Source organism: Desmodus rotundus, chromosome 3, assembly GCF_022682495.2.
Source record: "Desmodus rotundus isolate HL8 chromosome 3, HLdesRot8A.1, whole genome shotgun sequence".
NCBI classification, from domain to species: Eukaryota; Metazoa; Chordata; class Mammalia; order Chiroptera; family Phyllostomidae; genus Desmodus; species Desmodus rotundus.
In genome coordinates, this window is record NC_071389.1 from 67,820,398 (window position 1) to 67,832,880 (window position 12,483).

The 12,483-nt window shown below is 35.0% G+C and overlaps 1 protein-coding gene across 3 annotated transcripts in view; it reads left to right on the top strand.

Annotated features, from left to right (window-relative positions):
• Nucleotides 1-12,483, top strand: part of RPAP2 (RNA polymerase II associated protein 2) — a 116,751-nt gene that overhangs the window by 33,878 nt on the left and 70,390 nt on the right. For all 3 annotated transcript variants that reach the window (XM_053920313.1, XM_053920312.2, XM_024565373.3), the window contains exon 10: nucleotides 2,640-2,720. In XM_053920313.1, the coding sequence (XP_053776288.1) occupies nucleotides 2,640-2,720 (81 nt within the window). The remainder of the gene's footprint in view (nucleotides 1-2,639; nucleotides 2,721-12,483) is intronic.

Genomic DNA, 12,483 nt, shown 5'->3' on the forward strand with positions numbered 1-12,483 from the left:
ATTGTGGGTTTATAATTTATAGATGTTATCAGTGAATTTTGAACAGTGAAGTATAATGTGAAAAGTTTGCGTGGATTTCTTCCCCTGAGGAATTGAGATTTTTAACATATCCTACCAAGGAAATGCTGAATTTAAGTTTTGTGTACAGGAGGCACATAGTAAAGAGGAAGGTTGAGATTATGGGAGTGGAAAACCGAACTACCTCACTCAATTTAATAATCCAGTGAAGTCAGGGAAAAAATATCAAAGTTAGACCCATTTAAATACTGATTTGTGGTAAATGTGTCACATCAGTTTCACATTTGAACAAGACATAAAAGTTTTAACGGTCTGTTAACTCACTCTGCATACATATTCATAAAATAATTTCACACTCAGCAACTTGAGTTTTTGTTCAACTCAACTTTGCACTTTAGTTTTAAGCTTCCCGTGGTGGAAATTACTGTTCTTGTAATTAACCCAGTTATAAATGACATTTAAAAATTACACTCTTAGTTTCTCTTTTAAAAGAAGCTTAAAAATCTTTTTTCCAGAGGTGTGAGAGCTGTTTTGAACTTTTCAACCTGCATTTTCTTTCAGCCATTGCTTATGGTGTTGTGCACGTGGAGAATCTTAATTTTGTAGTTGTTCAAAAATAACAAAAACTCATTTTTTGGAAACTATAATATTTTGAGCAGCTTACTCCTCTAAGATTTACATTTTAAATAAATCTTTAAAGTAATATTTATCAAGTGTCTTTTGTATGTTAGGTTCTTCATACATGATAAATCTGTTATTTTGCCTTTTATGTATTCCTAATACTTATACATTTGTTTCTGTTAAATATTAAGTTAGAAACAGTATAAGTCATCATCTCTCTGATTCCTAGAAGACGAGTTGACTTTAATTACATCGTTTTTGAAAGTTGGGATGGATTATCTATATTAGTATATAATGAATAGATAGAGAGTTATCTGAAAATAGTTTTCTAGAATTTTTAGCTAATGAAAGTACCCAAATTTAAATTTAAGACCACACAGACATGTCATTGAAGGAGTTTTGTTCCTTCTGGATTTTGGCTGTAACAGAAGATATCAAAAAGGATCCTGCTAGAAGACAAGTCATTGATATTAACACAAGGACTAAATTTGAGAAGACGTGGAAAACTTAAAAGCACAAAGGAGACTGACAACACAGTAATTATGGTGATGTAGGGGTTTTTTGGTTGGTTGGTTGCTTGTTTATAAAAGCAGTTGAGTTTTTCTCATTATAAAATTAAGACATTTTTGGTTTCTGATTGGAACAGACAGTTGCAAAAAGGGCAGTTTTTTAGATAATCAAAGAAAATGAAATAGGTACTGGGTATTAGATGATATTAAGGAATTATTAATTTGGAATAATGAATTATTATTAATTATGATAGTTTTATTGTGGTTGTATAAGAAAATGCCTCTGTACTTAGAGATACCTAAGGAAATACTTAGGGGTCTAGTGACATGAGGTCAGGGATTCACTTTAAAATATTACAGCAAAAACAAGGAAGGAAGAAAAAATGAGGTAAGTATATGTAACAAAATACTGGGAAGTTGAATCTGAGAACAGATATATGGGGTTATTATTGCTCTTCTCTGTATTTTGGAACATGTTTAAAACTTTCATAATAAGTTTTAAAAAGAAAAGCAATACATACTTACTGCAGAAGATTTAAGCATTTCAAAATGATATAAAGAAGGAACTTAAAATCGCCTGTTATCCCACAACTCAACAATAACCACAGTTAATATTCTGATTTTATACTTGACATATATGTGAATATATGTGTATTCATTGCTTTTGGTTCCTTCTATTGTAGTATAAACCTGGAAGAAATGAAACATTTGACATATACTACGTATTATATACAATAGCATTGTATAATATTTATGTTTTTATAAAAATGGGACAATACTCTGTGCATTTTTCACTTAACATTTACCATAAGTATCTTTCCACATTAAAAAAAATAGATTCACATTATCATTTTAAAGGTTTTATTATATTCCATTACATGGGTATCATAATTTATTTGACCAGTCACATATGATAAACACTTGTTTCAGTTTTTTCACTACTAAAAATATTTCTGCAACAAGCATCTTTTTAATGTTTACGTGATGACTTCTGTAGGATAATATTTTTTTTTTTAAAGAGCTAGTGAGTCAAAGAATATACACATTTAAAATGTTACCGTATATTGTCAACTTGCTCTCTGGAAATGTACCTATTTTTACTCCCACTATAAGGATTTAGTAATGAGAAGTACACCACACTCCCACATTTGACCATTTGGACGGCAATTCTTCTGGCCGTATGTGCTTTCTGTTTGGTCTAATATTTGAACGTAAAGATGTAAGAAAACTACAGACAATATAGATAGCAGCCAAAATAATATTTTTAAATTTCAGTGCCTCACACCATAGCAGAGACTACAAAGTGGACTGTGGGGTTATTATGAACTGTTTCTCATGACTTCTCACCAGTCATAACCTTGCTTCACTGCCCCCACCTAAGTGTCATTATTACCTGTGGAAAAATCCAGACTTAGGCAAGACCCTCTCCCCGCAAAAAATAATCTATGTAATTAAAGTATATATTTTTTTAATGTAATTTTTTATTTTCAGATTGCCTGGACTTTTGGGGCCTCTTCAGATTACATTAGGAGATATTTACACACAACTTAAAAATCTTGTCCGAACTTTCAGGTTGGTGTTAATATTATGATTTTTCTTCTCGGTTATTTTAACTTTAATGCGGTTGCCGTGCAGAATCAATAGGTAGACTAAGGCATGAAGAAGTGACTTAGCTGCAGGACCTGAGTTCTAAATACAGTGTCTATTTTCTCCACCACTAAACAATATTACTTGTCTTTTATTAAATGTAATCCCTTATTTGTTCAAACCTTGATATATTTAGCTTAGGGTAGTTTATTTATAGAATAACCTAAAACTGTGAAGGAAAATGATATTAAGACAGAAAGATGGTTAGCCAGCAACATCTTGGATGTTAGTGAGCTAGTAAATACCTATCAAATGACCAGCACTGTGCTAGGCACCGTGAACAATACAAAAGAAGCATTGTGCAATATTAAATTACATACCCTCAAGGAAGGACTTTCCTGTGAGAAGGTAAGGTGAACACAGTGAACAGTACAAAACAGTGGATAATTTAATATTGAATTGTGTGGAACACATTTGAAGTGATAAGAAGTACAAAGAAAGGAAGAATAGAGCATATTGTTGAACAAAGAAAAAAGAATATTAATTGTGAAGTAGAGCAGTTGGGATTTTTCTAAAACTATCAAGGTAAAAATATTCAACCAGCTAAAACAAGATTCTCTACCAAGAAAAATAGGGATACACCTCTAAATCTCTATTAGTAGAGTTGTACCCAATATACAGTTTGGCCAAATGCCAATGACCAAATATTAAAATCAATATTTGCTTGTGACTAAAGCAAGATACCACTAACATAGAATGGACTTCTAGGGTAGATGAATCATTTCACACAAAAATTATTATTACAGTTTATTGTTATCAACAGTGGTAGAAAGATTTTAAAAGTTTAAGATTATAGTACATGAGCAATTTCTTCACACTTCAGTTGTTGGATTTCTCTTGCTGTTACTGTACATATATCAGAAATACCAAATATACATTAACTTTCAACTACAACACTTAATAATATCACTAAGGTATTTTTCAATAAGGTATTTACTAGAAGGAACCGGGATTCATAACTTAGGCAAATCTTGACATTTTTTCTTTCAGGTACAGAAAAGGATCATGTATAATATTTTGCATTTTAAATGTTTAGCCGTCATAGACTCCAGACTGTAGGAGTTGTCTTAACAGGTTCTTGCAGAGTCTTTATTGTGAGGTTTAACTGAAGAAAATATGTTTGGGGTACCTCAATTTTCTCCAACAGTTTTGTCTTAACATTTTTTATTATTTTGATTAGAGATTATATTTGCATCATTGCATATCTGTTGTTTACATAATCTGTATATTTTTCTAACTCTTGATATTTTGAGGGGACTTGTTTTTAATTCATTATCACAAGATGTGAAGAATTACCCAGTAGCACTTTTTCCTGAAAGACTTATGACTTAAATGGAAATAACTAATTAAAATTTAAATACAACTCTTAAATGTTGTTTTCTATAATATAAATATTAGTACATAATATAGTTCTGCAAAGAATGAATTATGATAAAATCTAATCATTATTGTTCTCTTACATTATTTGAATTTTTACAAACATTTTTCTCTAAGATACAATGTTCTTAAGTAGTATTAATCATCAATCTATTTTGCTAAGTAATTGACTATTTTTACTATTTTATACATAAAATTAACAATTTTCACAGACAGTAATTACTGCAGCATTTTATCCTGCTATTGATTGATAAGCATATAAGGACATTTTCACTTCACTTCACATAATGTTTATATCTGAAAGTGAATGTTCAGGTAATAGTAAATCTGAATGACATGATTGTTCTAATTACTGAGATTGTTACACTCATTAGATATGATGGAAGCTATGCAATTACAAGATCATTGATCACATACAGGTTTAGGAGTGCCACAAATGATGCTCAAATTAACCTAGGCCTTTCGAAGACTTAACTAAAACCTTTGTCAGAAGGAGGATTTAGGCCAAGTACCAAGACCAAAGTAGAACTTCTCTGTATCCCTCTTAGTGATAGAGAGATGTCTGTTTTTTAGGTGCATTCTCATGCCTATCACAAAACCATGCATCCAAAAGGGGGAAAAAATAAGTTTTTCAACTATCTACACTGGCGATGAAATTCGAATAGATATATACAATGTGGAGGCACTGAAGTTTAGGATTTGTTCAGAATTTTTCAGGAAGTGAGTATCATATTAACAGAAAGGTTATTGAGGGAAGATGAAGACTAGGTGCCCTGTTTCCTTGATTTTTAAAGGACCTCCCATGCAGTTTCTTGCAGACAATGTTTATTTAATCATCATTCTGAGCAAGTTGGTAAAGGCACTGAAGACATCTCAGAAGAAATATTAAAATAGGACCTTTGATCTTGGACTACAAATGCAAATTTTGTACTTCATTTTTATTTCACCCATTTAGAATAGATTAACAAGCAATTTAATTTACTTTGACTATTTTCTAGATCTACCTTTATATAGATCTACTGGATAGCTGGTTTTTTCTTTAAAGATTTTATTTATTTGTTTTTAGAGAGAGGGAAAGGGAGGGAGAAAGAAAGGGAGAGAAACATCAGTGTGTGATTGCCTCTCACGTGCCCTCTACTGGGGACCTGGCCCATAACCCAGGGAGCTGGCGACCCTTTGCTTTGTAGTCCAGCACTCAATCCACTGAGCCACACCAGCCAGGGCAAGGTTAGCTTGTATTTTTAAACTACTTTGAAATTCTCAGAACTTAGTAGAAACCCATTAGAAAAACATGTTAGGCTACAACTGCAAGATTGCCCATTATTACTTTTATATGCTATGGGAATTTAGGTATTTCAGGCTAGAAACTACTGTCCAGGATGTTATTTTTGGCCTTTTGTTAATAATGTTTGATCATGTCAATACATGTAGTCATTACCATACTTGGTGTGTGCCAGGTTATTCTTGGCACATTACATATCTTATCTCATTTAATATCCAAAAAATAGTGGTATTAACCCATTATACAGATGATGGATGAGGAATTTCAGGAATCTCTCTCACATCACACAACTAGTAGTTAGGTTTAAACCCTAAGTCTTAAGTCAAGAGGATAGATCTTGAGTATTCTCACCAAAAAAAAAAGATAACTATCTGAGGTAATAGATACGTTACTTAGCTGGACTATAAAAATAATCTCACTATATATATACATATATCAACATCAAGTTGTATACCTTAAATATATATAATTACTATGCATCAATTAAAAGGTTTTACTATACCTCAGAAAAACTGGAAAAAAATTTTTAAAAAAATCTACCATTTGTTGTCTCACTAGTCATTAGAATCAAAGATTTTTTTAAGAGTGATTTCATTTATCACCTCTCTACACCCTCAATAAGAACTCTACTTAAGAAGGTTTTGTTATCTATGAAACTAAGCCTTCTGTGACACCTCAGCTAGCCCAGACCAGAGGCACAGTGTTTGTCAGTCCTTAAGAGGTAGCTAACAGGCTAGAGATATGAAGAGACTTTCAAATGTCATTTTCTTTTTATATCCATAAACTATTACTTTTCCTGTCACTTCTGTTGTTTAAGTTCTTTTTAGTTACTTTATGCATTATTTGCATTAAAATAAAGTCTTGCTGAAATGATATGATGTCTGAGATTTGCTTTAAAATTATCCATATTAGGGGATGTTGAATACAGGGCTGTATAGATAAAACGTTATTGGCCTGCCCTGGTCGGGAGGCAACTGATCAATGTTTCTCACAATGATGTTTCTCTCCCCCCCGCCCTCCCTCTCTCCCCTGCATTCATTCCTGTCTAAAATCAATAAAACATATCTTTGGGTAAAGATTTTTTTTTTAAAAAAAAAAAACATGATTGGCCAGGAGTTAATAATTCTCAAAGTAATAAATTAGTGATGCATATGTGGGAGTGTTGGGAACCGCCCTGCCTGGTTTCAGAAGCTGTAAGCCCCCATGGCTAAGGAAGGCTGAGTGAGAGACCTTGGGACCACAAGCCACTAAGGAGACAAAGCTTATCTTCCTTGTAGAGGCACTGCCTCTGCCCCCTTTCACTTCACCCTGCTTGGCCCCGAGCAGATGACTGGTTAGCCAGTGACAGGTAAGATTCCTCAAAGGAGGGACGACATAAAACAGGAACAGTCACGAAGGGGCCCTCAGGGAAGGACTTGGGGGGGCTATAGAAAAAGGGGGTGATGGACCCTCGCTCCTCAGTTTCAAAACAGCCTGAGTCCTCATTCTGTCTGTGAGAAGTCTCCTAATCTCTTGGCTGTCTTACTTCCCCTGCCTGATTTAAGCCTGAAACAATGCTGGAGGGTGGTACAGCCCTGGGCAGGAACAGGCAGTTCCCCAGGGCTATCAGGCCTAAGAAAGAATGCATAAAATCCTGTGAAACCTGCTGTGCTAAGAATGCCCTCAGTTTTCTGATAAGGGTCCAAGCATTAAATGAGTTTGTTTCCCAAAGTTTTACAGCCCTTTAGCTAACTGACCCTGACTCAGAATAAGCCCTCTTAGTTCCTTGTATGTTTATTGTTTGATCCTTACTGCCTGATAATGATTGATGAGCTTTACCTGGCCCTTCTCCTTTGAGAGTTCAGCCACCTCTCCTCCCCAAGCAGATCATGTCTTGGGACTTATTCTCAAATGCAGTGGACAGGGGACTCTGCAGGCAAAGCTCCCCCACATGGGAGTTTATAGTCTCTCTACTTTTATATATGTTTGTATTTAATAAAAAGCTTGGGGGAAAATAAGCCACCAAAACATTATTTTGGTGTAGGGGATATTATAAAACCCTTGATGTTAATTTATTGTTCAAATCTTTACTTTTTAGTACCCGCAGGTCAAAATCTGTAGCTTTAATAAAAATTGCTTAAATTGATTTTGCTGCTTTTTAGAAAAATGTTGATTAGTTAAAAGTACAGAATGACCTCTGGTAAGATTAACTCATTTGAGGTCTAAAGGTATCTGGCAAGACAACTTCAAGCCAGTATGTGACTATTTGTCGGCTAGGGCTTATAAGTGAAGTCTGAAAAAATGCCATATTGATTACAGTGGCTAGAGTTGAGAGATCTTTTCAGTCAATACTGGCAGTGGAAAAGAGTTGACAAAAATAACCATATCCTTCTCTTTGAAATGATAATCAATAATAAGAACTTGTAGGACAGTGATTCTCAAGCCAGTTGTGCATCACAGTTACCTGGGGATCTTTTAACAACTACAGATACGTGGCTGCAATCCTGCAGATTGCGTTTCATTTGATTATGGTTGGGCTGAGACATTAGTATTTTTTAAAAGCCCCCAAGGTGATTCTTATGTGCAGCCAAAGTTGAAAGCCTGTGAGAACTCACAACATCAAGCAGCTTTTTCAGCTCTTTGAAGAATCTTCCCCTGTGACTAGAGCTGTCCTTCCCACTGAATTGAATCACAGTCATCTGTCCGGAATGGAACATTGCCTTACCCGGCACAGTGGTTCCATCAGAAGTTCCTGGGTAATAATTCACTGCCCTCAGTGTTGACTCAAGATACTTCTCTAAATCTGATTTGAATTGAAATTATGTTTTGACACAAAAGTTCTTTTTAAATTTCCTCAGTTGTAAATCAAACCTTTTTCCTATATCTGTATTGAATTTCAAATTATATTGTGAAACTGTGCTTTTTAAATGCTTTCTATCAAATATTTCTATTTTCATTTATGTACTATCACTCAGACAATAGTAATTCATTTATTATCTGCACTTGAAATTATTTTGACTCAGCAAAGGGAAAATGTGAGAGCAAGTACAGTTTTGCAGGTCTGTCACTAGAAGTGCTTGAAGTGAAAGCAGAGGCCCTGCCATGTTTTCCTCAGTGCCTGAAACAGAGGTATATAGATAGAGCAGGCACGCAGTGCATTTTTGCTGAATAAGAAATTAATTAAATCTTAAATTCGTCTTAACTTTGGAGGATTTGAATACAGTAAAAAAGGAGATTTCTACTTAACTGTATCTGTCATTTTTCCTCATACATGTTTATTATTTGACCTTTTAGGGTCATGTGCTAGATTCTGTTTTGCTGCCGACAAAGCAGTGAACAAAACACAAAAGTTCCTTCTCTCATCAAACTTGTCTAATAAAACAATGCATGTACTATTATGTGGGGCTATGCCCTTTCCCACTTCATTCTCCTTTTCTCCCCAGAAGCAGGGGAAGGGGATGGTACTGAGGAGGAAAGTTGTTGTCATTTTAAATAGGCTGGTCAGGGAGTACCTCATTGAGAAGATTCCATTTGTATAAAGATTTAAAAGTTGGTGAGAGAGAAAGCCATGTTGTTATCTGTGAAAATGTGTCAGACCAGAAACAGCAGGTAAAAAGGCTGTGGAGCAGGAGCAGGCCTGGTATATTCACAAAACATTAAGGTGGTTGGTGAGGGTGGAGAAATGAGCAGAGCTAAAGGTACAAAGAGATATGGTCAGACAGGTATAGGGTAGGGCGTGTGTATGGTATAGATTATATAGGCCTTGTAGCTGTGGTCATTCTTTGACTTTTACTCTGAGATGAGCAGTTGGTGGATTTTGAACAAATGAATGACAGGACCTAACATAGATTCTTAACAGCATCGCTCTGGCTGGTGATTTGAGAATTATAATAGATTGGCAGAGGGAGGAAGAACTTTTAGGATGCTGTTTTGGTAATCTAGGCAAGAAATGATGTGGACCAAGGTGAAAGCAGTGGAGCTAACAAGTAATCAGGGGCGTTTTTTGAAGAAAGAACCATCAGGGACTTGACTTGTTAGCCATGGGACATAAGGAGAGCCAAGTTAACCACAGGACTTTAGGCTTGAGCAGCCGGATTCTGGAAGGACTGGGTAACCATTTACTGAGATGTAGCTATCTGTAGGAGGACTGGTTTGTGGAGGAAGAAGAGGAGCTCAGCTTTTGTTGTACTATGTTTTGAGAAGCCTATTTCACATTCAAGTGGAAATGTCAAGTAGACCATTATAGAACTCTGGAATTCAAGGAAGAGGTCCAGGCTAGAGATAATAAATTTGAGAATTGTCAGCACATAGTATCTAATATTTAAAGCTGTGAGATTGGATGAAATCATCGAAGCAATGATCATATATAGAGGAGATGAGAGACCCAAGGGCAAAGATCTGGGACAATCCAAAATTAAAAGATTTGGGCAGGAATGCCGGTGAGAGGGAGGCAAATGAGGCAAGTGGAAACCGGGTAAAGAACGTGTTCCACAGAGAAGGGAGTGATCAGCTGTGTCAAATGTTGCTGACTAAGATGAGGACTGAGAGATGTAGATTGAATTGGGCATGGATGTCTTTTGTAAGTTTAATCCTCACAAGAACCCTGTGACATAGGGTTTTACTAAATTTAAAAAAAAAAAAAGCTTTACAGCTGTTGAATGTGCCCAAGATGAAACACATGCAAAGTATCAGATCTGAGTACTGAATCCAGGTCTGTCAAACTTTTTAACCACTATACATACTTCCTTTATATATCTAGAATTTTTAAAATTTTGTAAAACAGTTTAACTATGGAAAAAATTCAGATTAACAAAGATACACACATGTTCTTTACTCAGAATTAATAGATTTTAATATTTTATAATATTTAGATATACATTTTAAATAAAAGAAATAAAATATTTTAGGTTAATTCATTTGCATAGAAAAAATCAGTTGAATACCTACTGACTGTGAGGCACTTGTTCTGGGCATTTGGAATAAGTAGGTGAATAACACAAATTCCTGCCCTCAGGGAAAACAGATAATAAACAGTAGTTGTATGTTAGAAGGTGAGAAGTGGTACAAGGAAAAAAGAAAAATATATAGCAGGGTAAGGAAGTCAGAAATTTGGGGCTGGGAGGTGGAGAGAAGTTTTTACTTTTTAATAGGGTGGTCCAGGTGAGCCGTAAGGCCGAGGAAACTTATCTGGGGAAAGGTTTCTGGCAGATGAAATAGCCAGCGCAAAAGTCCCCCCTTTCTCCCCTTTTCCCATCCGTTGTCCTTTCCTCCCCAGAAGCAACTGATATGTGAATTTGATGTGTATCTTTTCAGTCTTTGTTTTTATACTTTTACTACATATATGTGTACATAAATAATAGAGTATTGTCTGTTCTTGATTTATATAAATAATGTGCTACCGTACTTGATGCCTTTCATTAAAATTATGAACAAAATATGTAAGTCTACTTTATTCATCTCGACATCTATTTAGCATTCCATAAAAGTGCCACAATTTATTATTTTTTTCTTATTACAAGCAGTGTCACACTATCTTTGTATATATTAACTTATGCATAAGTGAGATAATTTGTTTAGGGTTTATATCTATGAATAACTGAGCTATTTATGTGCATTTTTAGCTTTATTAGATATTTCCAAATTGTATGATTGGTCACATCAACAGTGTGTTAGAAGTACTAATTTCCTCTTGTCCTCACCACCTCTTGGTATTATCAACATTTTATTTTCGCCAATATGATGGAGTGAGTTATTGTTTTTATATTAATTTCCCAGATTACTACTGTGATTGAGTTCCTTTTCAAGTGTTTACTCCATTCAGTTTTCCTCCTCTGTAAATTGCCTGCTCATATCCTTTGCCCATGTATTTATTGGCTGTTTTTATTAGGACTTTATTTTTTAGAACAGTTTTGGTTCATAGCAAAATTGAGATAAAGGCACAGAGATTTCCCATATTCCTACTGCCCCCACACATACGTCGCCTGCCTCATTGTCAGCATTCCCCACCAGAGTAATACATTTGCTACAGTCGATGACTATACATTGACAACATCATTATCAATTAGAGTCTGTAGTTTACATTAGAGTTTACTCTTATTTTTTTAACTTTTTTTTTAATTGTTGTTCAAGTATAGTTTTCTACCTTTTCCCCCCACCCCTCCCCACCACCCCAGCCATCCCCAACTCCTTCCCCTGTTTCCACCCCCCCCCTTGTTATTGTTCATGTGTCCTTTATAATTGTTCCTGTAAACCCTTCACCCTTTTCCCCCATTACCCCCTCCCTTTTCCCCTTTGGTCTAGAGTTTACTCTTGGTTTTGTATATTCTATAGGTTTGGACAAATGTATAATGACATATATTCATCACTATAGTATCATAGAGTATTTTCCCTTTCCTAAAAATTCTGTTTGGTATCTTGTTTTAAATTGCACGTCTCAGATGGCTTATGGACCATCTTTTCATTTACCTCTATGTCATTTGTTTATCTTTAGTGAGATGTCTATTAAGAGGTTCGGCCCATTTTTTAGTTGTGCTATTTGTTTTCCTACTGTTAAATTTTTAAGAGTTCTTTGTTTATTTTTGATAACAGCCCTTTATCAGATATAATTGACTGTTCTTTTCTTATTGATACTATTTTTTTATTTAGAGCAATCTTTCTAAATGCTTTCTGGGAAACTAAGTTGATAACAACATATTTTCCCAGAATAAGTGGTAGAATTCACTACTAATTTTTTAAGTGGTAGAATTTTCTACTGATTTTTTAAATTATATTTTATTGATTATGCTGTTACAGTTGTCCCAATTTTTACCCCTTTGCTCCCTTCACACAGCACCCCCCACGCCTTCCAGCAATCCCCACACCATTGGTCATGTCCACGGGTAAAGTGTTTAAGTTTTTTGGCTACTCCATTTCCTATACTGTACATTACATCCACATAGCTATTCTGTGACTACCTACTGGTGCTCCTTAATCCCCTCACCTCTTCACCCATTCCCCCAAACCACCTCCCATCTGGCAGCCATTAAAATACTGCCTGTATCCATGATTCTG